Here is a 27,510-nt window from a genome sequence, read left to right on the forward strand (position 1 = left end):
AGGTTTGATCCTCAGCCTTGTTTGGGGTACATGCCAGAGACAATAAATCTGTCTCTCTCATATAAATGTGTTTCTCTCACATCTATGTTTCTCTCTCCCCACTCCCTTCCACTCTCTCTAAAAATCAATGGATAAAATATCTTTGAGTGAAGATTAACATAAACAAACAAACAAAAACTAAGAACAATTGGCATAAATCATTTTTAATTTTCAAATTTTAATTCAATAAAATTAAGTAAAAAAATATTTCTTAAAAAAATTAGGACATAACAAACCAGGATGAAAGCAAACTCAAGCCATACACACAAGGGAAGCTGATGGTTCTGTGGAGAGGAGAGAGAGCCTGGACAGTTGCTCTCTTACTTTAGTGCTGTAATGGAACAACATCAACCTGTGCAGCTTTTATCTGATTCCACTGTTGACACTTTGTGCTCTAATGAACTCACACCAGAAATGTCTGGAATATACCAGGTATTATATGTTGCTGGTGGGGTGTATGGGAAACATAAAATGTTATTCGTTTTTTTCTTTGTCGACAGCTGAAGATATAATTAGGACATTCTTGAGAGGTGATTCTCTCCAAAATGTGAAATTTCTACATATCTCTTAAACTGTAATCAACTTCAGGTGTTTCATTAACATTAGTCATCAAACCAACCTGAAAATCAGAACAAATGATTCACCACAGCCCCCAAGCATGTCTGGAAAATTCGCTCTGTATGGGTTGATCTGTTACTAAAGACCCTTGTAGAGGTGACAGGTGTGGTCTATGATGGTGAATTTACCCACAGAGGTCCAGGGTTGCCATTATGGTGAGGGCAAAACAAACCCCACCCCCAAGCAGTGCAGCTGTACTGTTTTATGGAAGCCTTGGAGGTTAAGTCTGGGAGATCACAGAGGTAAATATCTTGTGATTCAGCACAGTAAGCTGAAAAATAGTAGAAAAACATTTCAGAGAAAGCTGCTAGAGAAGGGCCAATAATACATACATATATATATATATATATATACATACATGCCAAGATAAAGGAGGCCAGCAAAAACCATGAATAACCACAGTAATAAGGAAGCTCAGAAAGAAAATGAAAAGTGCAGTGGGGCCTTGGCTTACGAGTTTAATTCATTCCGAGACCGAGCTCGTTAAGGTCAAATTACTCTATCAACTCAATGCAAAAAATCGGCTGAGAGACAGCTGGTATCTCAAAAAACTTGTTAGTCAGGATACTCGTAAGTCAAGGCCCCACTGTACCTAGAAAGCAAGCTGGAACATTTGGAAATATGTGCTATAAATGACAGAGATTTCAAGATTGCAGTTCTGAAAATACTCAATGAGATGTGAGAAAATACTGGCAGGCAATTCAGTACACTCAGGAAAAAAAATCAATGAACAAAAAAAGTACTTTACCAAAGAGATGGAAACTTCAAAAAAGAAACAATCAGAAATTCTGGAAATGCAGCATGCAATTAAGGGGATTAAGAGTGAACTACTGGCCCTAATTGGTTTGTTCAGGTCTCTCTCTTCTTTCCTCTGCGTCAGTGGATAGACTCTACCCGATAGAGCATTGGCCTGCGGACTGAAAGGTCCCAGGTTCAATTCTGGTCAAGGGCATGTACCTTGGTTGTGGGCACATCCCCAGTAGGAGGTGTGCAGGAGGCAGCTGATCGATGTTTCTCTCTCATCGATGTTTCTAGCTCTCTATCCTTCTCCCTTCCTCTCTGTAAAAAAAAATCAATAAAATATATATTTTTGAAAATAAATAAATAAAAAAAACATAACTCCATAAGAAAATGCAATACTAGATTTATAGGCATTGCAGAAGAGGAAGAGAGGGAACATGGAATGGATAGTCTATTAACACAAACAGTGGATGAAAAATTATGGAAAATCTATGGAAAGAAGCAAACAGAAACCTCGTTACCTCAATCCAAAGAGGCCCTCTCCAAGGTACAGTGTATTAAAACTGTCAAAAATTAATGACAAAAAAAATTCTCAAAGCGGCCAGGGTAAAGAAGGAAGTGACCTACAAAGGAAAACTCATCAGAATATCATCTGACTTCTCAGCAGAAACTCTACAAGCCAGAAGAGAGTGGAACCAAATATTCAAATGTCTAAAAGAGAGAAATTACCAGCCACAAATCATATATCCAGCAAAATTATCCTTTAAATATGAAGTAGAAATCAAGAAGTTCCCAGACATACAGAAGCTGAAGGATTTTATCACCAGAAAACCTCCACTGCAGGAAATACTCAAGGGTGTAATTCTACCTGAACAAAGAACATAAGGTCACAACACTATGGGTAAGATCATCAAAAATCTTACAGCATACACAGGGACAATTTGTGACAATAAAACATAAAAGGAGAGGGGTTAAATGTCTGAACTGGCAAAAGAGGATGAAGATGCACTCAAAAGAAAAAAAAAAACAACTACTGTATGTATGTAAATTTATATTTTATATTTTATAAAGCTAATGGTAACCACACACAAAAATCCCCAAACTAAGACACATAACTTAAAAAAAGAGGAAACAGAGGAAAGAACTATGAAATACCACCAAACAAAAACAACAGGCAGAAACACAAAGGAAAGGAGCCACTGGAGGCACAGAGCTACCAGAAAACAAAAGATAAAATGGCTATAGGAAATCCTCAGACACCAATAATTACCCTAAATGCAAATGGACTAAATTTACCAATAAAGAGGCACAGAATAGCAGAGGAGATAAAAAACAAAACCCAACCATATGCTGCTTACAAGAGACACATCTAAGTTACAAAGACAAAGGTAGATTCAAAGTAAAAGGGTGAAAAATGATTCTCCAAGCAAATAACATCCACAGAAAAGCAGGTGTAACCATACTTATATCTGACAGAATAGATTTTAAGACAATAAAGATAACAAGAGACAAAGATGCACATCAACACTAATAAAAGAGAAAAATGGTAATTGGCGTACGACGATACCCTTTTCATTGGCTAATCAGGGCTATATGCAAATTAACTGCCAACTATGATTGGCAGTTAACTGCCAACAAGATGGCGGTTAATTTGCATATGTAGGCACAATGCAGGGAGGCGAAAGGGAAAGCAGGAAGAAGCCCCCTGCCACTGACAGTGATCAGAAACCCAGGGGGGAGCTAAGAACTGGGGGGCAGGGCAAAGGCGGCCCTGGGGCCGCCTTTGCCCTGCCTCCCAGCCATGATCGGAGAATCAGGTGCCTCTTCCACCCTGGCCAGTGATAGCAGGAAGTAGGGGTGGAGCCAGCAATGGGAGCTGGGCACGGTCGAAGCTGGCAGTCCCAGGAGCTAGGGGTCCCTTGCCTGGGCCTAAAGCGGAGCCCACGATCGCGGGGCCGCTGCAGCTGAGGGTCCCCACTGCCCGAGCCGGACCCCTCAGCCAGAGGTGTTAGGCCTGGGCAGGGGCGGAGCCTGCAACCGCAGGGAGCTGGGGGTCCCCTGCCCAGGCCTGACACCTCTGCCTGAGGCCTCAGGCCTGGTCAAGGGGCTGATCCGGTGATTGGTGATCGGAGGGTGATGAGGGTCAACTCCTCTGGCCGAGGCATCAGGCCTGGGCGGGGGGCTGAGCCGGGGATTGGGGGGATATGATGGTCCCCTTGCCCAGGCCTGAAGCCTGGGTCAGAGGCGTCAGGCTTGGGCGGGGGGTGGAGCATGCGATCAGAGGGAGATAGGGGTCCCCTGCCCAGGCATGATTCCTGGGCCAGAGGCCTCAGGCCTGGGCGGGGGTCAGAGCCAGTGATCAGGGGGAGATGGGGGTCCCCTGTCCAAGCCTGACACCTCTGGCGGAGGCGTCAGGCCTGGGCAAGGGGCCGATCAGGCGATCGGAGTGTGATGGGGGTCTACGCCTCTGGCTGAGGCATCAGGCCTGGGCAAGGGGCAGAGCCAGCAATCGGAGGGGCCTGGGGGTCCCCTGCCCAGGCCTGATGCCTGGGCCAGAGGCATCAGGCCTGGGCTGGGGGCAGAACCAGTGATGGGGGGAAATGAGGGTCCCCTGCCCAGGCCTGACACCTCTGTCAGAGGCGTCAGGCCTGGGCAAGGGGCCGATCCTGCGATTGGAGGGTAATGGGGGTCAACGCCTGAGGGCTCCCAGTATGTGAGAAAGGGCAGGCTGGGCTGAGGGACACTCCCCCCCCCCACACACCCAGTGCACAAATTTTGTGCACCGGGCCCCTAGTTTTATAATAATAAAGGGGACACTACATCAAGAAAACATAACACTTGCCCTGGCCGGTGTTTCTCAGTGGTTAGAGCGTCAGCCTGAGCATCAAAGGGTCACAGGTTCGATTCTGGGTTAAGGGTATGTACCTGAGTTGTGGGTTTGCTCCCTTCCCCAGTCAGGGCATGTGCAGGAGGCAACCAATCAATATGTCTCTGTCACATCGATGTTTCTTTCTCTCTCTCTCTCTCTCTCTCTCTCTCTCTCTCTCCCTCTTTTTCTCTTCCATTCTCTTTGAAAAAAGCAATGGAAAAATATCCTCAGGTGAGGATTAACAAAAAAAGAAAACATAACACTTCTTAATATATATGCATCCAACCAGGGAAATATATAAAGCAACTACTCACAGAACTAAAGGGATAAACAGATCAAAACATAATCATAGTTGGAGACTTTAATATTCCATTGACAGCTCTAGATAAATCATCCAAACAGAAAATCAATTAAAAAATCGACCTTAAATAACCAAAATGGACATAATGATATTTATAGAGCCTTTCATCCCAGAATATTAGATTATACATTTTTCTCCAGTGCACATGGAACATTCTAAAGGAGAGACCATATGTTGGGCCACAAAACTAGCACCAACAAATTCAAGATTGAAATTATACCAAGCATATTCTCTGACCACAATGCCTTGAAATTAGACATTACCAGTAATTGTAAAAAAGAGGTAAAGAAACCAAAAAATACATGGAGATTAAACAACATACTACTAAAATATGACTGGGTCAAATAAGAAATAAAAGATGTGATCAAAAGATGTATAAAGACAAATTAGAATGACAATATGACATATCAAAACTCTGGGATGCAATGAAAGCAGTAATGAGAGGGAAGTTTATATCATTAAAGGCCTAGCTCAAGAAACAAGAGAAATCTCAAGAAAACAATCTAACATTACATATTAAAGTACTAGAAACAAAAGAACAAAAGCAAACCAAGTCAGCAGAAGAAAGGAAATAATAAAATTTAGAGCAGAATTGAATGAAATAGAGAACAAAAAGAATATACAAAAAATTAATAAAACAAAGAGCTGGTTCTTTGAAAAGATTAATATAGAGCTACCATATGACCTGGCAATCTCTCTCCTGGGTACATACCCAAAAAACTTGAAAACACATATTAGCAAAGATATATGCACCCTTATGTTCATTGCAGCATTATTCACGGTTGCCAAGACATGGAAACAACCAAAGTGTCCTGCAATAGAGGGCTGGATAAAGAAGATGTGGTACATATACAAAATGGAATACTACTCAGCCATAAGAAAGGATGAAATTCTGCCATTTGTGACAAACACGGATGGACTTTGTGAATATTGTGCGAAGGGAAATAACTCAGGCAGAAAAAGCTAAGAACCATAGGGTATTACTCATATGTGGGACATAAAACTGAAACTCCTGATCACACACTGCAGTGAGGGGGTTGCCAGAGGGAAGGGGGGGGGAGGTGTGGAGAGTGAAGGGGACCTAATATATGATGACCGAAGCTATTTGACTCTGGGTGGTGGGCACACAGTGCAATAAACAGATGTTGTAACACAGAAATCCACACCTGCAACCTATATAATCATATTAACCAATGTCACCACAATACACTTAATTAAAAAAGTACGTGCAGACATGATATTTTATCACTACTTTTAAAAGGTGTTTTTGCATAACATTTGCTCATCTCGTCGACCCATTATTTACCACTTTTAACTCCCAATTTAGCTGCTTCCAACTATGTAGCATCCAAATCCTTGCCTTGACTCATAAGGTTTATAATATTTGGAATTTAGGCTAGGGAGAAAAATTTAACATCAACCCTAAAACGTGATAAACTGTGATTTCAACACTATCTTCTGTTTTTAAAAATAGTTTTTATTGACTTTTAGAGAGAGAGGAAGGGAGAGGGAGAAAAGGATCGATGTGAGAGCACATCATTCATCAGCTGCCTCCTGCACGCACCCTACTGGGGATTGAACCTGCAACCCAGGCAGGTGCCCTTGACATGGGATCAAACCTGCAACCTCCTGGTGCACGGGACGACACCCAACCAACTGAACCACCCGGCCAGGTCCAACACTACCTTCTTAAAACTGTGCCTGGAATATTACTATCAAGCATCATTACTGTCAGTCTAAATATAAAACATCAGCTCAATTCCCCTAGAAGAAGTGCTCATTAATCTAAAAATACAATTATTTTCCCAATTAGACAAAAGCATAGTTTCCAGTCCCATCTTCAGTATAGGCATACATTAGAGATATTGCAGGTTTGGCTTCAGACCAACACAATAAAATCAATATTGCAATAAAAGGAGCCATACAATTTTTTTTTGTTTCTCACTGCTTGTAAAATTATGTTTATACTATGCTGTAGTCTTATTAAGTGTGCAATAGTATTTTTTACATCAAAGGGCTTTCAATTCCATTATATGTTACTTCTTTCATCTTAAAAAAACAACCACCACACAAGCTATTTCTCTCATCTTAAAAAGAATACCTCACCCTGATCCTAATTTCCTTTCACCTAGCACCCCATTTCTTTTCTACCTTTGGCATCCGAAAATAAGTATGTCCAAAACCGAACTCTCTTCTTCCATCCACTCTTCTGTATCTCAGTTAATAACAACTCTACCTTTCTCTTGTTCTGGAAAATGAGTCATTAACGTCATCCTGGACTCCTCTCTGATTGTCCACCTTGCATACAGTTCATAAAAACATCCTGTTGACTTGACCTTCTAATTACTTCCAGAATTTGACCTACTTCTTACCACTTCCACCACTGCCACCTAGTCCATCTCTCACCTGAGTAATTACCTTCTAATTGCTCTTTCCGTTTCAACTCTTGTTTCTCAAAAGTCTATATAGCAGCCAGAGTGGTCCTTTTCAAAATGTAATTCAGATCTTAACACTTCTCAGCTTGAAATCTTACCATGGTTCTCCATTTTTCTCAGTGTAAAGGCTAATGTCCTTACAATGGCCAGCAAGGTGCTGTGTGATCTGTTCCCTAGCTCTCATTCACTCAACTAGTCATACCAGCCTCCTCTTCACTTCTTGAACATACCAAGTATGCTCTAGCTTGGGATATTCATATTCACTTTCCTTCTGTCTGGAATGCTCTTCTTCCCTCTCCTGACCACCACATAATTCACGCCTCTTCTCCTTCAAGTCCCTGTTCAAATACCAGCTTCTCAATGATGCCCATCCTGACCACCCTGGTTAATTCACAACCTCTTCCCAAGAACTCCCAACTCCCTTTGCTCTACTCTTTTTTTTTTCTACTAGAGGCCCGGTGCACAAAATTCATGCACTGGGGGTCCTTCAGCCCAGCCTTGCCCTCTTGCAGTCTGGAATCCCTCTTGCAGTCCAGAACCCCTACCTCCTTACTGCCCACCTGCTCGTTGCTCCTTACCGCTCGGCTTGCTGCTCCTTAGAGCTGCCATGGAGTGGGGAGAGGCTCCTGCCACCACCACTGTGCTTGCCAGCCATGAGCCTGGCTTCTGGCTGAGTGGCGCTCCCCCTGTGGGAGCACACTGACCACCAGGGGGAAGCTCCTGCATTGAGCGTCTGCCCCCTGGTGGTCAGTGCGCATCATAGCAACTGGTCGTTCTGCTGTTCAGTTGATTTGCATATTAGGGTTTTATTATATAAAATAATACTTATCACCTCCTAGTATTCCATATAAACTTACTCATGTATCGTATTTATATTGTCTCCCTCTGCTAAAATATAAGCTCCACAAGGGTAGCAATTTTAATCTGGATGGTTCACTAATATATCTCTAGCACCTAGAATAGTTTCTGCTATAGAGTGGCTACTCAACACATTTTCCTGAATAATTAGATTTCCATAAGCATGTCTGTTCTCTCTACAAATTATTTTTCACTCCTGTTCAGCTCTTTTGTACATACAATAATTCTATCATTTTAAGTACAATGGTTATCTTCTCTCCCATTTCTCCCCAGTAGGAGGGCTGTCTTCCATGTTATCTGACACAATAAAACTATTATTGGGGAGAACAAGGTATTTCCTAGAAGGTCCTTTTATCATCATACACAGCAGAGAATGGGGAAGGTTATTCAAAGAATTTGGTGGCAAAGCTAGACTATTATGATATTTAAGAAAAGAATATTTCAACAACTAATGTCAGTTAAAATGACATGTATTACAAATAATGCATCATCTACTTTTTAGGCATTGCCATCTTCTTTTCTCAGTAATCTCAAAATAACAAAAATGTTTGTAATACTTATTTAAAATGACATTACATAATATAAACATGAGAAACAGAAGTGCTTCATAAATAGATAATGTCCATAAATGAAGGCAAAATCAATAAAATTGTTGTGATTAAGATTCATGTACCATTGGATGATAACCAAAATTATATTGTATCATATTTATCATTTTTAAAAAATACATTTTTATTGATTTCAGAGAGGAAGGGAGAGGGAAAGAGAGAGAGAGAAACATCAACGATGAGAGAGAATCATTGATCGGCTGCCTCTGCATGCCCCCTACTGGGGATCAAGCCTGCAACCCAGGCATGTGCCTTTAACTGGAATCAAACCTGGGACTCTTCAGTCCACAGGCCAATGCTCTATCTACTGAGCCAAAATGACTAGGGCTCATATTTATCATTAACACCCAATGAATTATGGGTAACATTTGCAATCTGTATAATTTTTAATATTAATGAGTGGTTTCATACAAGAGAACTTACTTCAGATTATAGGTATCATATTCAATTGAAGACCTTGGCACTGCAGGAATCATATAAAGAAATCCAAGATGTTCATTTTCACGTAATATTTGAATGATTTCCAAGGGATCACTGATGTTGGCTTTAACAACATCTTCCCGGTCCTCGAATGTGTACGTAGGCAAAGATGAGTAACTGGTCTTATAGAGACCTCTTCTTCCAATAGGTGGAAGTTTCTGAGGAGAGGGAGAGAATATCTTAGCAGAGGGCCCATGGATCTAAATAAAACCAAAAAGGGTGAATGGATTAAAGCAAAAATGAAGTCATAGATATGGGGTCAGGGAGGTAAGGGGGAGGGTATTTGAAAAAAGAAAGCTATAAAAAAGTGACAAGATATTAACATCAAGGACCAATTACTACAGTACCTGAGATGTTCAGGGCTCAAAGGGAAGCATTTCGGAACTGGAAATTTTCAAACAATTGTTAGGCACTGATATTCCTCCTCAGTACTCCCTACCCAGATATCCATTCCCTTCCCACAAAACAGCCCACATCAGCTCCTATTTCCTTTTCTTCTCCTATAACTCAATGTTTATGAAATCAAAATACTACCAGCTCTCTGGAGTTCATGGGAGCCCACCACTCTCCTTGCTCAGATGCTCTGCCCTGACCCTTACTGTGGTCTCTCCCCTCAACTGTCTCACCTTGTTCTGACTGCCTGATGTGTTTTTTTTTTTTAATATACTTTATTGATTTTTTTACAGAGAGGAAGGGAGAAGGACAGAGAGGCAGAAACATCGGTGAGAGAGGAACATCGATCAGCTGCCTCCTGCACACCCGCCACCAGGGATGTGCCCGCAACCAAGGTACATGCCCTTGACCGGAACCGAACCCGGGACCCTTCAGTCCGCAGGCCGACGCTCCATCCACTGAGCCAAACCGGTTAGGGACTGCCTGATGTTTTTAAATGAGTGAAATCTTTCTTCTACTGTTGTGATCATAACTCATAATAAACTATCGTGTGTGTGTTTTTGTGTGTGAATGTGAGGGGTAGTTACACTGAGCATTGGGAGCCATTATTTAATAGCCTTGGAAAAGCATACAGGTTTTTCACTCGTAACTGCCAGTTCTGGCCAGCAATGCTTCTCACATGTCAATGTGCATGGGAATTACCTGGGCATCCTGTTAAAATGTAGTTCCTGTCAGTCAGTCTGGGGAAAAGCCTAAGATTCTGCATCTCCAACCTGCTCCCAAGAGATGGGGATGCTACCGGCTCATGAACCATACTTGGAGCATCAAGGCACATCCACACGCATTCACACCCTTGAGCTGTGCCCTTTTCCCTGGGCTCCACAGTCTGCACTCTCAGTGCCACTCACACTTCTTTGTTCCTCCTGGACAAACTTTTGGGGCAGCATCACCCACATCCTCTCCTCCTATGGACGAGGTGAGTAACCACATTTGAGAAAAGTTGACAATTCCAACAGACACCACCTTGCCTCTCTTGACAGTACAGAGGTAAGCAGCTTTTAGATAAAAGAATCACCATTGCAGACCTGTTTTGTTAAATAATTGATGTAAACACATAAGTGATCTTTTTATTGCCTGTTAGCATAGCTAACAGAGGCTGCCGTGCCTGCGAGAGATTTATTATCATTAGCTCTGTGGGACAACTTCCTCAGAAAGTTTGTGTTCAGAGAGATCATTATTCTCCATCTTGAGTTAAATATGCCATGTTAAATGGAAGTTTGAGAGCAGAATTCTGGAAAGCTCAGAGCTGAAGGAAATGCATCTTTGAAGCAAAAAGATAAAGAGTTCTTCTTTTACTTACTGGCCAGGGAGAGCAGCAACAGCAAAATTTCCTTATGTAAAAGAATAGACAAAACCAGATACCCAGAACCAGAGAAAATACACATTGTCTTGTTCCAATGTTTCAAAAGGGCTATGGTCAACCAATATTTTTATGAGACTATAGTATTAACTAGAGGCCCAGTGCACGAAATTCATGCACTCAGGGTAAGCCCTCAGCCCAGTCTGTGCCCTCTTGCAATCCAGGAGCACTCAGTGGATGTCCAACTGATGGTTTTAGGCCCACTCCCCACGGGAGAGGCTCCTACCACTACCGCTGTACTTGCCAGCAGTGAGCTGGCTCAGGGCTTCTGGCTGAATGGTGTTTCCCCTGTGGGAGTGGACTGACCACCAGGGGCAGCTCCTGCATTGAGCATCTGCCCCCTGATGGTCAGTGCATGTCATAGCAATCGGTTGTTCCGCTGCTTGGTCAATTTGCGTATTAGCCTTTTATTATATAGGATTACATATTACTTTAATGTCTCATTTCCCATTATATGACAGTCACTTTTTAAAGTATGTTTAGGCTGCCTGGCTGGTGTTTCTCAGTGGTTGAGCATCAACCTATGAACCAAGAAGTCACAGTTTGATTCCTGGTTAGGGCACATGCCCAAGTTGCAGGCTAGATCCCCAGTGTGGGGTATGCAGGAGGAAGCCCTGCATGATTCTCTCTCATCATTGATGTTTGTATCTTCCTCTCACTCTCCCTTCCTCTCTAAAATTAACAATGAAAATATATTAAACTGTTTAGGCTAAAAATTTACAGTCTTTTGCTATTACACAAACAATTTAAATATTTGTAGAAAAAGTAAAAACCTACTTTTCCAATAGTTTATCAGTATTACTACTGAGTCTGTAAGCTATGAGAATAACAAAAGACCTACTCTTTTACTTCCTCGTAAATTCCAATTATTGAATTATAATTGGTACTCCATTTGAGATAATATTTTATGCAGAATATGTGGTGAATTATATTGAATTATTAGTATGATTTCTTCAGAGTTCTTAATCAGGATAAATCCTCTTTTATTTTTCAGAGTTACTGAGCTGTAGAATTAGTCTTGATGTCACTATTTATCTTCAGATGGTAATATGACATAATGGAGATTAGCATGGACTCTGAAAGTGGAGGAACCCAAGCTCAAATAATAAGTGACTTGCAGTGCTAGAAAACACTTATATTTAACTCCACCTGTGCATGAAAAGTAAATGTAGAGATCAAACTTGCTTACTTATGTAACACCCAGTATAAGATGTAGAATCTTTTTCAAGATTTCAGAAGTTTCTTTCATCCCCCTTTCTGACTACTACCCTCAGAATTTCTTAATTTTCTGACCTTTATAATCATTGATAGTACCATCAGTTCATGAAATTCATATCAGTGTATTTATATGATGTATTCTCATTTGTGTCTCACTTCTTTTGCTCAACATATCTATGAAATTAACCCATATTGTTCTTCATATCAGGATTTTATTCTTTTTTTGTAGGTGCACAGTATTCTGTTATTTGAATTTACTACCACTCTTCCATTTTCCTGTAGGCAGATTTGTAAGTTGTTTCTAATTTTAAAATATTATGAATAAAGGTACGCTAAACATCCTTTCACATATGATTTTGAGGACCTATATGCTCATGTCTTTTGGATATATAAAAGCAGTAAATTTAATGACTCACGCTATGGGCATATGTTTAGTTTTAGTAGATACAGTTTTGCATCCTTTTATCTAAGTTATACAACCACCTGCAGTGAATGAGAGTTCCAGATCCTGCAGATACTTGCCAATAATTAATATTATAAACCTATTTAATTTTAGCTATTCTGGTAAGTAAGTAATGGAGGAATAAATCTGAGTTTACCTGGAGAGATGATATTGAATATATTTCATATATATTTTGAGACTTGGATATTATTCTTTATCAATTCTTGTTTACATTTTTGTTTTCTCTTTCCTGAGGTGCCTTGATTTTCCTCATGTTGCTGAAAGATATTTTCATTGGAAATAGGACTCTGTTGACAGTTCTTTTATTTTTAGAATTTATGGTTTTTAATGGAAAACCTATTGTCATGAGAATTACTTTTTCCTTATAGATACAGTGTTATTTGTCATTCAGAACTTTCAAGATTTTTTTCTTTGTTTTTATTTTTATTTTTCAGAAGTTTGACTACGATGTGGGTGTTGCCATCTTTGGGTTTCTCTCATATTGTATTTCCTCACCTTCTTAAAATTGACGATTTCTGTCTTTTGACCAATTGGAAGAGTTTTCAGCCATTATTTCTTCAAGTACTCTTTCAGCTCCATCTCCTTTAATTTCTTCCTGGACTCCAAATGTTACAGTTTTTATTTATTTTGTGTTGTTGTTATGACTCCACTGGTTCCTGTGGTTCTGATCTTTTTCTGTTGTTGTTTTCAAGTCCATTCTCCCTATTCTCATTGGATATTTTTATTGTTATATTTTCTAGTTCCCTGAATGTTTCCTCTGTTCCATCCATTCTGCTTTGAGCCTATTCACCGAGTCATTTATTTCAGTTATTATATTCTTCTGTACTATAACTTTCATTTGGTTCTTCTTTATAGCTTCATTTTCTTTGCTGAGATTTTCTATTTACTTGCCATAACTTTCTTTTTTTTCCCATTTAAGTGACTTCTAGTGATTTAAGGATGTTCAAAATCACTCATGTAAAGATTGTTTTGATGGCTGCTTTAAACTTATTATCAAATAACTCTGTCATCTCTACTATCTCAGTGTTAGTATCCATTATCTTTTTTATTCAGTTTTAGATCTTTCTGCTTCTTTAAATGAATAATTTGATAATTGAAACCTAGAAATTTTGAGCATTATGAAACTCTGGATCTTTTTCAACCCTGTGTTATCTGGCTTTGCTTTGATACTGCTCTGGTAAGGGAAGGGTGAGAAACCACCTCATTATTTCAAGAAGAGAGTAGAAGTCCAGGCTCCCCACTTGGCTCAAGGTTTGTAGGTGTGTGTGCCGGGGAAGGGGGATGGGTATTCATGATTGTTATGAGATGGTGGGAGTTCTGGCTCCCTGCTATTCTTCTGCCAATATCTCCCCATGTGGAGGGATAGGTCTGCCTTGTTTCTATTTCTTACGGTTTCCACTTACATGACCCAGGACTGACTACTGCCCGGGACTGGCTCCGGCGCGGGACTGACTCCAGACCAGACTGACTCCCGCCTGGCATAGCCGACCTGCAGCCACAGCAACCCAGCACTGACTTCCGGTCTGGGCGAGCCTTAGGTCGTAATGGTCGTTACGCCCTGGCTCTTTATTATATAGGATATTTCAACAAAAAATGCACTGATTTTCTTCCTTATTTCCTTTTAAAGGTTTTACTGCATTCTACTAGTAAATGAAAGATTTATTCAACAATAACCTTACACATTTTTGTCTGAGTACAATTTCTAATTACAGGCATAGCTCAGAGATATTGCAGGTTCAGCTCCAGATGACCATAAGAGAATAAGTATTGCAATGAAGCAAACTGTCATCTTTTTGCTAGTGATGGGTCTTGCCTTGCATTTGTAAAAAAACAAACAAACAAACAAACAAAAAATCTGTGAAACACTGTTTAGCAAAGGGCAATAAAACAAGAAATCAGTGTAAAGATGTGATTCAATTTAAGTAGTCACAAAAATTCAGATTTTTGGAGGTGGGGGATGGAATAAAGGAAGCATTTATTCTTAAAATGTGGAAGGAACTTCCTCTGTGATGGACGCCCTGACCAAACTGTTAAGTTAATCTTGCTTAATTGGCAGAAGTAAAGCCTCCAACGTTCCTCCTCCTCCCCTCCTCCCTTCCTCCCTCCATCTCTCTGGAAATCCTTATCATTGCATTTCCATTCTAAACTAATTTTGAGAAATCAATACCCCCCAGAAATAAGCCTCCTCTGAGAATAAAGACCCTTCTTCTTTTATATGCTAGATCCCCCTTTCGTCCACATCTCCCTTCAACCCCTAACTCTATACTTAATTCTTCACTTAGTTACAGCTACAATAAAGTATAACTCACACCTAACGTTCCTTCCCAACTTCCTCCCTTCATCCCAGTTACCCGCACAATTTCTCTCCTCTTCTTTAAATGCAAGCTCTTGAAGCCCCCTCATACAAAATGAATTAATTGATAGGCAAACAGATCTGTCTTGGCCCTATTTCAGAGAGCTCACTCTCTTTACTTCACAGAAAACAAGTGAACTGAAGCTATACAATTTTATTCAATCATATTATATCATTCTCTCAGTATAATCTCACCAAAACCCAGCTGGCTCTTCATACCCTAAACTCTCCCACCTTACCTGCCTCATTAACTTTCCACTCATTCTTCAAAGCTTAGTGCAGTTCCATAGGGTAAGCTATTCCTCCACTGACCATATCCTTGGATACTGGATGTAGCTTTCCTTCTACTTAGTTCTCCATCATTTTATTCATTAAATGACCAATGAAAGCTCTTATCACACACTTATCCATCTGCCCACCTCCAGATTCTGAAGTCCTTAAGGGCAAGTCCCCAACTCTCTGTTTTAAGCACTGTAGCCCAATGCCTGAAAGACAATTAGTACTGAGATGTTAAACCAGGGGTGGGCAAACTTTTTGACTCGAGGGCCACAATGGGTTCTTAAACTGGACCAGAGGGCTGGAACAAAAGCATGGATGGAGTGTTTGTGTGAACTAATATAAATTCAAAGTAAACATCATTACATAAAAGGATACGGTCTTTTTTTTATAGTTTTATTCACTTCAAACGGGCAGGATCCGGCCAGCGGGCCGTAGTTTGTCCACGGCTGTGTTAAACAAATCTGTTTGAAGAATCCTCTGAACAAAAAGCTCAGGGAATGCCGAAACCGGTTTGGCTCAGTGGATAGAGCGTCAGCCTGCAGACTGAAAGGTCCCAGGTTCGATTCCGGTCAAGGGCATGTACCTGCGTTGCAGGCACATCCCCAGTAGGAGATGTGCAGGAGGCAGCTAATCGATGTTTCTCTTTCATCGATGTTTCTAACTCTCTATCTCTCTCCCTTCCTCTCTGTAAAAAATCAATAAAATATATTTAAAAAAAAAAAAAAAAGCTCAGGGAAATCTTGGCCCTATTAGTATCATTATTGTGTGTATCCTCCATACTTTCTCCCACCCATTTCTGCTCCTTTCTTGAATTATCTATAAGTATTCATTTAAAGCAATACTCTGGTGATTTCTCACCAACGCTATTATTCACTTACTAGAGGTCCGGTGCACAAATTCATGCACAGGTGGGGTCCGGCGGGCCAGCCCCAATGGGGGCCGATCAGGTCAGGCCGGCGAGGGGGAGGGGATGCAGGAGGTTGGGCGGGGCCAATTGGGGACCCGATTGGGCCAGTTGGCCGCTGCAGTGCTCAACATAGCGACCGGTTATTCCAGTTGTTCCAGTCATTCTGGTCATTCCGTCCTTCTAGTCGCTTGGCTGTTATATATATAGATTGCCTGCAAAACAGCCTCTCCACTCTACAACTCTCACCAGTTAGAAAAGTTATCTATCTGGCTCAGTTTCTACTTTATTGTCTTTTACCAAGGTCTTCAGAGATTGCCATTTCGGGGGAACAATGATGAAAATTTCATAAAAGTTAAAACAATATTATGTCTTCTTTTAATATGCAAGAGATCAGAAGACACTGTACAGACGCTGAGAGTTTCCTTTATGATTTTCCTCTACTGTCCAAATTTTCCTTAAATAGGAAGAACTGAGAAATAGTACATTCCCAAAATTCTTTATGCAACCGGATAGAAACAGATTTTGCTGCTATTCTTGTGCATTAAAAGCAGGTTAGCAATGCTACATAAAACTAAAATTGACTTAAAATGGCCACTTAAGGACTTTACATACTATACCTGTGTTTTTTCCAACACATCTGCATGCTGAGGAGACTGAATGGGTGGTTTGACAGAAGTTTCTTCAATGCTTCTTGATGGTTTCATGATTCCAGAAATGGTCGGTGGGAGTTGATACTGTTTGTATATGTATTCTGGCCTCTTATGGTCTTGGTAGACTTTTAGCACTGGCTTCAGGGAACAAAGAGACATGTTAATCTTTTTAATATTAATGTGAACTTGTCTTATTCTTCACTATCTTTGGACTCTATCCCTGATGGAAATTTATTTCCTCCTGGGACTAATTTCCTGTCGAAACTACAATCATTGTAGCAGCTGCCACCATTGTCTATCCATAGACTATTGCTTGACTAGACTTTTCTAGTTGGTTTCTATTAATTCTGTATTCTAAATACCCAGAAATACTTCTAGGATTAAGGTTATAATATAGAAAGGGCTCAGGGGCATAAAGTCCTAAACTCACTAATTATCCTTTACAAACCCCCACCATTCACTACTAGAGCTACTATAGGAAGAATCTTACAATCTTCCAACCTTGCCCAAAAGTCATTAATCACTTCGTATTGCCATAACTGACTGAAAATCTAAAAAATAAAATGGTGGCATTATCTAAGGCCCATCTCATTTCAAATTAAGGCAGGAAAAAATCCAGCTTTAAACAAAAAAGTGAAATAAAATTTACTATAATGACTTTAACTTTTTAAGCATTATGATTTTACCTAATATTTTATATGGGATTGAGAAAAAATAAGCTTGAGAGTAAATATAGCAAATGGCTGTTAAGTTTACATTTGGTTTTGGATAAAAATTGCTCGAGTCACTCACAGAAGAAAAGAAAAGACTAGCTGGTAATGAGAGTAGGAGGGGAAATCTCAGCTATATAACAATGAGGAAAGGAATAAGACCAACATCACAGTTACGAAGGGAGAGTGGGGGGTCCAAGATGGAAATGTAGGAAGTCTGTGAACTCACCTTCCACAGACACACAGAATAATGTATACCTTAAACACCTATGTATATAGCAACTTCTCCTGAAGAACAACTGAAGGTGGATTGAATAGTTTCTGCACATTAAATGAGAGAGGGACTACATACAGAAGGGGAGGAGCGATGGAGATGCAGTAACCACAGAAACCTTACCCCAGTTGGGCAACCTGCAGTAGGAAAGGATATCACCAGCAAATCCATGTGCAGACTCATCTGCCCTGGGGCACAGTAATAAAACAATGTCTTAAAGTGCACCTAGACTATACATGAAAAAACAAAAACTATTGACTAGCCCCCCAAATGCCTGCTAAATGGGCGGGAAACTGCAGGAATTCTCCAGAATTGGAGGGGCCAGCAAGTGCTATTGCTACCTTCCCCCTCCACCTAGATAGCATGGGTGGGAGCTTAGTTCAAGTGCTTGGTACAGCCTGCAAGGCTGCCACAGCTTGCTCTGGGCCAACTTAGCAGAGCCCACTCCAGACCCAGCTAGCTGGCCTGATGGGGTGCCCCTAAAGCCACAGGACCTGGACGACTTTTCCCCACGCTTGTTCCAAACCTGCCCAGCAGGTTTGCCTGGAGGTCCTGGGGCTGCATGCGGTGACCAATTCAGTCATGCCTTCCCCAGCTTTGGCCAGTCAGCCTGCCAGGGCGCCCTTGGCACTGCCTGTGCCCACATAGGCTCCAGCCAGACTGCCAAAGCTACCTAGCACATGCAGTCTACACAGTGGTTACTCTTACACAAGGCCACTTTCATTTCATTCATAAAAACAAACACAGAAAGCCAAACGAAATGAGGAAACAAACTAATATGTTCCAAAGGGAAGAATAAGAAAAATGCCAGAGAAAAACACTAGTGATATGAAGATAAGTAATTTTCCTGATAGAGAATTCAACTTAATGAATTCATTTTAATGGCTGACTAGTTTTCCAGTGTGTGTGTGTGTGTGTTTGTGTGTGTGTGTGTGTGTGTACTCACATCTTTATCCAATCATCTGTTGATGAATACTGGGTTGTTTCCATGTCTTGGACATTGTAAATAATGCTGCAATGAATATAGGAGTACAATATCTTTACAAATTAGTGTTTTTATATTTTTGGGTTAAATTCTCAGAAGAGGAATTACTAGATCATACAGCAGTTCTATTCTGTACTTTTTCCATAGTGACTGCACCAATTTACATTCTCACCAACTGTGTATCCTTTCTATCATGCCCTTTCTAACACTTGCTATTTCTTGTCTTTTTTATGATAGCCATTTGACAGGTGTGGTAATATCTCACTGTGGTTTTGACTTTTATTTCCCTAAGAACAAGTAATCTTGAACATCTTTTCATATGTCTGTTTGCCATCTCTATGTCTTCCTTGGAAAAATATCTATTCAAATCCCTTGCCCTTTTTTAATCATATTTTTTTCTAGTTGTTGAGTTGTATTGGATATTAGCCCCTACTGGAAGTATCATTTGCAATAAAAGATAAAATATTGCCATCTGTGACAACACAGATGGATCCTGAGAGTACTATGTTAAGTGAAATAAATCAGATGAAAAAGAACAAAAGTCTTATGATTTTGCTCACATGTGGACTATAAAATGAAAAGTAACAAGTAAACTAACAAAACCAAACTCATTCATCAATAGGTACAGACAACAGAATGATTGTTACTAGAGAAGAAAAGGGTGTGGGAGGAGGTGAATTGGGTAAAGGAGATCAAATGCATATTAACAAAAGGAAACTAGAATTTGGGTGATGAGCATGCAGTAGAGTATACAGATATTGAATAATAGTGTCATATACCTGAAATTTATATGTTATTAACCAATGTTATGTCAATAACTTTAATTAAAAAAATTCAAAGTAACTGTTATAAGGATGCTCATTGAACCTGGGAGAAGAATAGAGAATACAGTGAGAACTTTAACAAAGACTTAGTACAGTAAAGAAAATATTAAAAGAACCAATCAGAGCTAAATAATACAATAACTGAAATAAAAACCCACTAGAAGAAATCAATAATAATTAGATAATACAGAAGAATATATTAGCAATGTTTAAGAGAGAATAGTAGAAATACCCTAATAAGAATAGAAAAAAGAATTTTAAAAAATGAGGATAGCTTAAGGGATCTCTGAGACAACATAAAGGAGTAGAGGAGTCCCAGAAAGTAGAGAGGGAAAGGGGCAGTAATCTTATTTGAAAATATAATGGCTCTAAACTTTCCTAACCTGGGGAAAGAAACAAACATCCAGGTACAGGAAGTACAGAGAGTTCCAAACAAGATAAACCCAAAGAGACCCATACCAAAACATATAGTAATGAAAATGGTAAAAGTTAAAGAGAGAATATTGAAGGCAGCAAGAGAAAAACAAATATCACATATAAGAGCAACCTCATAAGGTTATCAGCTAACTCCTCAGCAGAAACTCTGTAGGGCAGAGGGGAGTGGCAGAATATATTTAAAGTGCCAAAAGAAAAGAACATACAACTGAGAATACTCTACCTGGTAAGATTATCATTAAGAATTAGGGGACAGATAAAGAGGTTTCTGGACAAATAAAAACTAAAGAAACTCATCATCACTAAACTGGCTTTATAAGGAATGTTCAAGAGTCTTATTTAAGGGCAAAAGGAAAGACAATAACCAGAAATAACAAAATATATGAAAAGAAAAAAATCTCATTGGTAAAGGCAAATACATAGTAAACACAGCCACTCTTCCACTTCAAAAGCTAGAATGTCTTCACTGATACAGCTCCTAGGGCAATGGAAACTGGGACTACATCAAAATAAAAAGCTTCTGCACAGCAAAAGAAACCATCAACAAAACAACAAGAAAGCCCACTGCATGGGAGAACATATTTGCCAATGTTATCACCAATAAGGGTTTAATCTCCAGCATTTACAGGGAACTCATACAACTTAACAAAAGGAAGATAAACAACCCAATCAAAAAATGGGCAATGGACCTAAATAGAAACTTTTCAAAAGAAGACAGAAGGAAGGCCAAAAGACATATGAAAACATGCTCAAAGTCACTAATCATCCGAGAGATGCAAATCAAAACGACAATGTGGTACCATCTCACACCGGTCAGAATGGCTATCATCAACAAATCAACAAACAACAAGTGCTGGCAAGGATGTGGAGAAAAAGGAACTCTCGTGCACTGCTGGTGGGAATGCAGACTGGTGCAGCCACTATGGAGAACAGTATGGAGTTTCCTCAAAAAACTAAAAATGGAACTCCCATTTGACCCAGTGATCCCACTTCTAGGAATATATCCCAAGAAACTAGAAACACCAATTAGAAAGGATATATGCACCCCTATGTTCATAGCAGCACAATTCACCATAGCTAAGATCTGGAAACAGCCTAAGTGCCCATCGGTAGATGAGTGGATTAAAAAACGGTGGTACATCTACATGATGGAATACTACGCTGCAGTAAAAAAGAAGGAGTTCTTACCATTTGCAACAGCATGAATGGAGCCAGAGAGCATTATGCTAAGTGAAATAAGCCAGTCAGAGAAGGATAAATACCATATGATCTCACTCATTTGTGGAATATAATGAAGAACATAAACTGATGAAGAAGGACAGATCCAGAGTCAGAGAGGCATTGATCGGACTGTCAGGCCTCGGAGGGAAGGTAGGGGAGGATGGGCCTAACCAAAGGACACGGACAACAGGGGGTGAGGGCATGAGTGGGTGGGATAGGGGGTAACATGGGGATAAGAACACATATGTAATAACTTAATCAATAAAAAAAAATAAATTAAATTAAAAAGAAATAAGAAAATGAAAAAGAAAGTTGAACAAACATCGATGGCAGGGTCCATGGTCTGGGGGACAGGTGTCCCCTCCCCCAACATGATAAGAGCTGACAGCATTTGAACCTTGGGATCAAATCTCAAACCAGATGACAGCCTTAAGCTTTGACAGCAGGAAATGTTCTTGTCTCTGCACCTTTTCCTATGATGACTGAGTCCCATTCATTCATCCATTTGTTCATTCTTTCACAAGCCTTTACTGGGCACCTACTGTGTACTGAGCAAGGTGTCAGCACAGCAGATCGAGTGGCAACAAGACCAGAGCCTCAGACAGTGGGACAGGCCTGTGCCCTCCTTCACGAAGAGTCTCAGTCATGACTTTGAGACACTTCCACACAACCATCCCAGACTTTAAAGGAAGACATACATCACAGAGTGTTGAACTGTTTGCTTTTGGGGCTCTGTTTTGGCATTTCTTCACTAAATAATACAAATAAGCCAACAATTTGAAACCAAACTGGAAGTGGTGTGGGAAACTGTTTATTGCCTTCACTATCTGATAAGCGTAGACAGATAACCCCCTGAAGGCTGGGTGCCTTTGAAGCCCTAGCAGAGGTTGGAGCTAGGCGCCACCTCTGTTTGTCCAGACCAGCCGGGGGCAAACTACGGCCTGCGGGCCGGATCCGGCCCGTTTGAAATGAATAAAACTAAAAAAAAAAAAAAAGACTGTACCCTTTTATGTAATGATGTTTACTTTGAATTTATATTAGTTCACACAAACACTCCATCCATGCTTTTGTTCCGGCCCTCCGGTCCAGCTTAAGAACCCATTGTGGCCCTCGAGTCAAAAAGTTTGCCCACCCCTGGTCCAGACAGTGGTAGCTGAAACTACTCCCCCATTTATTATTATGTAAATCCTTGCTGAAGGGCTAGTCTGCCTGTTGCAGGGGGTCGCCTGCCTAAGGGGTATGCTATGGGTGCATCCCAGATCAATAAAAGCTTGGTGGAAGGCCTGAGCACAGGTGGAAGTCCTTCCCCTTGAGTTGGACTTGCCCGCCTGGTCCCCCAATATTTCCAAATTATCTCTTGTCTTTTCGTTTCCATTTGTGTGCGGCTCTGCTTCCAGTTCCTGAACCCTGACCCACGCGGGACATGGGAAGGAAACACACAACAAGTGGCCCATGCCTCACGCAACTTCTGGCAGTCAGTCCTGGACAAGACGTGGAAGCCCCTTGAGGGAATGCTGCTTGAGCTTCCTCGGGCTGCTTCTCTCCCACACTGTGTTCTTAAAGCAACTGGTTTTACTAAATTAGTGTTTGGGGTGTATCTGGAGTCACAGCAACAACCACCATGTGCACGCACTTCTGTCCTAAGCACTTCACACTGATCCATTTATTAGGATCCCCATTTCACAGATAAGGAAGTTGGGGCACAGAGAAGTGAGGAAACTCTTTTGAGGCCACCTAGGAAATTGTTGCAGAGAGAGGGCGCAGCTCAGGCAGACTGGTTCTAGGGCACCCGGTACCTCTGTGCTCTACTGTGGGACATGCAACAGGCCAGAGGGGCCAGACCAGGGCCACCACCCACACCAGTGGCCTCATGGATAGTAGGCATCTGGAGAAGGTTCTAGAAGATTTCCTCCAGCAGGCTTCAAGTGGCTTCTGGGAAGGCAGCTCCCTGAGATTTTATGACTTCTCAATCCCGGAGCAGGACAGCATTGCCAGAAATGATGCAGGGTTTTATGACAACTCCGTATCCAGTTTCTGAACGTTTGTTAGACTTTCCTTTTCACTTTTTTTTGTTTGGGGGATTTTATTTATTCCCCACCCTGTGTTATTTTTCTTCCCCCCCGCCGACAACTCCCGCAACTTTGTATCTTCCAGTGCTTTCCAAGTTTTCTGCATTGAGCCCATGTTATGTTTAGAATTTGTTAAACATTACTTTATGTTAGTAGGTAAATAAATGCTTACTGTCTCTAAAAAAAAAAAAAAAAGAAGCTAGTATGAAGGTTAAAAGACAAAAGTAGCAAAATCAACTATAACTACAATAAGTAGATAGGGGATAAACAAAACAAAAATATCTAAAATATGACATAAAAATATAAAATGTGGGTGGGGGAGTAAAATTTAGTGCTTTTAGAATGCATTCAAACTTAAAGATCTATCATCTTAAAACAGCAACTCTAGCCCTAGCTGGTTTGGCTCAGTGGATAGAGCACTGCCCTGTGAACCAAAGGGTCCCGGGCTCGATTCAGGTCAAGGGCACGCACCTTGCTTGCAGGCTCCCGGCCCTGGGCATGTGCAGGAGGCAACTAATAGATGTGTTTCTCTCACATTGATGTTTCTCTCACATCGATGTTTCTCTCTGTCTTTCTCTCTCTCTTCCACTCTCTCTAAAAGAGCAATGGAAAAATATCCTTGGGTGAGTGTTAACAAAAAAATAAAAATAAAAAGAGACAAAGAAGGGCATTACACAATGATAAAGGAATCAATCCAAGAGTAGAATATAACATTTGTAAATATTTACACATCCAATATATAGCCATCTATAGACATGTGTGAAGAAACTGACAGTAATACATAATAGTGGGACTTCAATACCCAACCTACATCAATGAATAAATCATCATGACAGAGAACCAATAAGATAACATTGGCTTTAAATGACATTTTAGATAAAATAGACTTAATAGATATTTATAGAACAATTCTCCCCAAAATTGCAGAAACATTCTTTTCAAGTGTACATGATACATTCGCCAGGATAGATCATATTAGATTATAAAACAAACCTCAATAAATTCAAGAAGACTGAAATCATATCAAGCATCTTTTCTAACAGTAATGAAAGTAGTAATCAATTAGAAGAAGAAAACTGAAAAAGAAAAACAACCCACAAACACATGGAGACTAAACAACATGCTACTAAGTAAACAATTGGTCATGAGAAAATAAAAATAAATTTTAAAAAACCTTGCAACTGCTAAAACCGGTTTGGCTCAGTGGATAGAGCATCAGCCTGCGGACTGAAATGTCCCAGGTTCGATTCTGGTCAAGGGCATGTACCTGGGTTGCGGGCACATCCCCAGTGGGGGATGTGCAGGAGGCAGCTGATCAATGTTTCTCTCTCATCGATGTTTCTGATTCTCTCTCTCTCTCCCTTCCTCTCTGTAAAAAATCAATAAAATATATTTTAAAAAAACAAACAAACAAACAAACAAAAAAAAACCTTGCAACCAATGAAAATGAAAATACAACTTTCCAAAGTCTAAGGGAGAATCATAGTAATACAGACCTACCTTGAGAAACAAGAAAATATCAAATAAACAATCTATCTTTGGTTCTAAAGAAAGTCAGTAGCAGAAAAAAAATTATAAAGATCAGAGTAGAAATAAATGTAACAGAGAGAAAAAAAAAACAATAGAAAAGACCAATGAAATTAAGAACTGGTTCTCTGAAAACATAAAATTGATAAGTCTTTAGTGAAACTCATTAAGTAAAACAGAGAGAGCCAACATAAATAAAATCAGAAATGAAAAGGGAGAAGTTACAAACAACATCACAGAAATACAAAGGATCACAAGAGAATACTATGAACAATTACATGTAAAAAAAAAAAAAATTGGGCAACCTAGAAGAATGAATAAATTTCTAGAAAAATAAAAACTTCCAAGACTAAACCAAGAAGAAACAGAATATTCGAACAGACCAATCGCTAGTAACAAAATTGAATCAGTAATCAGAAAATTCCCAACAAATACAAGGCCAGGATCAGACAGCTTCACAGGAGAAACCTACCAAACTTTAAAAAAAATTAATACCTATCCTCAAACTATTTTGAAAAGTTGAAGAGGTAGAAATGCTTTCAACCTTATTTTTGAAGTCAGCAATACTCTGATAATAAAACAAAAGACACTACAAAAAATAAAATAAAATCACAGGCCAATATCCATAATAAACTTAGATGCAAAAACTTTAACAAAATATTAATAAACTGAATTCAACAATAAATTAAAGGATCATACACTGTGATCAAGTTTGATTTATTCCAGGAATGCAAGGACAGTTCCACAACCACAAATTAATTTATATGGTATACCACATTGACAAAACAAAAGATAAAGATCATATGATAATTTCAATAAATACAGAAAAAAACAATTGACAGAATTCAACATCCATTTACAATAAAAACTGTCAACAGTGTAGATATAGAGGGAACATACCTCAACATAATAAAGACTATATATGACAAACTCACAACTCACATACTCAATGGTAAAAAGATAATGGAACAAGATAAGGATGCCCACCCTCATCACTTATTCAACATAGTATTGGAAGTCCTAGCCACAGCAAGAAAAAAGAAATAAAAGGCATCCAAATTGGAAGGGAAGAAGTAAAACAGTCACTGCTTACATATGTCATAATTCTGCATATAGAAAACCCTAAAGATTCCACCAAAAAGTATTAACTAATAAATTAACTCAGTAAAGTTACAGATAACAAAATTAACATATAGAAATATGCTATATTTCTATATACTAACTAGAGGCCTAGTGCATGAAATTCGTGCACGGGGTGGGGGCGGGGGGGGCGGGCCCCTCAGCCCAGCCTGCACCCTCTCCAATCCGGGACATCCCTCTCACAATCCAGGACCGCTGGCTCCTAACTGCTCACCTGTCTGCCTGCCTGATGGCACCTAACTGCCCCCCTGCCAACCTGATCACCCCTAACTGCCTCTTCCTGTGGCCCGATTACCCCTAACTATCCCCCCTGCCAGCCTGATAACCCCTAACTGCCTCTACTTGTGGCCTGATTGCCCTTAACTGTCCCACCTGCCATCCTGGTCACACCCAACTCCCCCCCCCCCCCACTGAACTGGTTGCCCTTTATTGCCCCCCTGCCGACTTGGTTGCCCCCAACTGACCCCCCTACCGGCCTGGTCGCCCCATGCAGCCTGCTGTTCAGTCGTTTGGTCGTCCTTCACTAACCCCCCTACCGGCCTGGTCACCCCATGCAGTCTGCTGTTCAGTCGTTTGGTCGTCCCTCATTAACCCCCCTGCCAGCCTGGTCACCCCACATAGTCTGCTGTTCAGTCATTTGGTCGTCCCTCATTAATCCTCCTGCTGGCCTGGTCGCCCCATGCAGCCTGCTGTTTGGTCTTCCATATGGTATGGTCGTTTAGGTCATGACAGTCCCTTGCTTTTTATATATTAGGATAATGAACTAGCAGAAAGAGAAATTAAGAAAGCAATTCCATTTATAGTTGTATCAAAATAAAATACCTAGAGATAAATTTAACCAAGGAGATGACTCTGAAAACTGTAAGGCTCTGCTGATCCCGGTGCTGGGGGACATATTACCCTTTTACTATATAGGATAGAGGTCTGGTGCATGGGTGGGGCTGGCTGGTTTGCCCTGAAGGGTTCCTGGATCAGGGTGGGGGTCCCCACTGGGGTGCCTGGCCAGCCTGGGTGAGGGGCTGAGGGCCGTTTTCAGGCTGGCCAAGCCTCCCAGTGATGGAAGCTCCCAGCCTCTCCTTTTTTCTTTTTTTTTATACCAAGATTTATTTACCTTCTATAATGAAAACTTTGTTGCCTTCAGTGGAGCTCAGAGCCAGCCAGGATGGGTGGGAAGCTTGGTTTCCTCCGTCACTGGAGCAACCAAGCCTCCTGCTTGCTCCAGCTCCATGGCTGCTGGCCGCCATCTTGGTTGGGTTAATTTGCATATGGTTGCTCTGACTGGCTGGTGGGCATGGCTTAAGATGTAGCAAAGGTATGGTCAATTTGCATGTTTGTCTTTTATTAAATTAGATATTCATACTAACCAAAGCAATCTTCAGATTCCATGCAAGCCCTATCAAAATTGCAGCAGCAATAATCTGGGATTTATTCGGATGACATCTCCTCGGGGAGACGTTTGTAGTCACCCAGTGTAAAGCAGCCTGCCATTTGTCTCCACCACATTTCCTGAACTATTTTCTTAATAGCACCCATCATTAGATGCAATTGTTCAGTCTGATTGTTTAGGATTACTACAATGTCAACAGCAATCTGTCTGCCTTGTTCATTGCTGTATCCCCAGGACATGGCCCAG

The 27,510-nt window shown here is 40.6% G+C and overlaps 1 protein-coding gene across 1 annotated transcript in view; it reads right to left on the reverse strand.

Moving 5' to 3' along the window:
• DNAH6 (dynein axonemal heavy chain 6) overlaps positions 1-27,510 on the reverse strand; it is a 235,511-nt gene that overhangs the window by 204,751 nt on the left and 3,250 nt on the right. The window contains exons 2-3 of the mRNA XM_059659291.1: positions 16,660-16,830; positions 8,953-9,209 (exon numbers count right to left, since the gene is read on the reverse strand). Of these exons, the coding sequence (XP_059515274.1) occupies positions 8,953-9,209; positions 16,660-16,830 (428 nt within the window). The remainder of the gene's footprint in view (positions 1-8,952; positions 9,210-16,659; positions 16,831-27,510) is intronic.

Source organism: Myotis daubentonii, chromosome 12, assembly GCF_963259705.1.
Source record: "Myotis daubentonii chromosome 12, mMyoDau2.1, whole genome shotgun sequence".
In the NCBI taxonomy this organism is placed as follows: Eukaryota; Metazoa; Chordata; class Mammalia; order Chiroptera; family Vespertilionidae; genus Myotis; species Myotis daubentonii.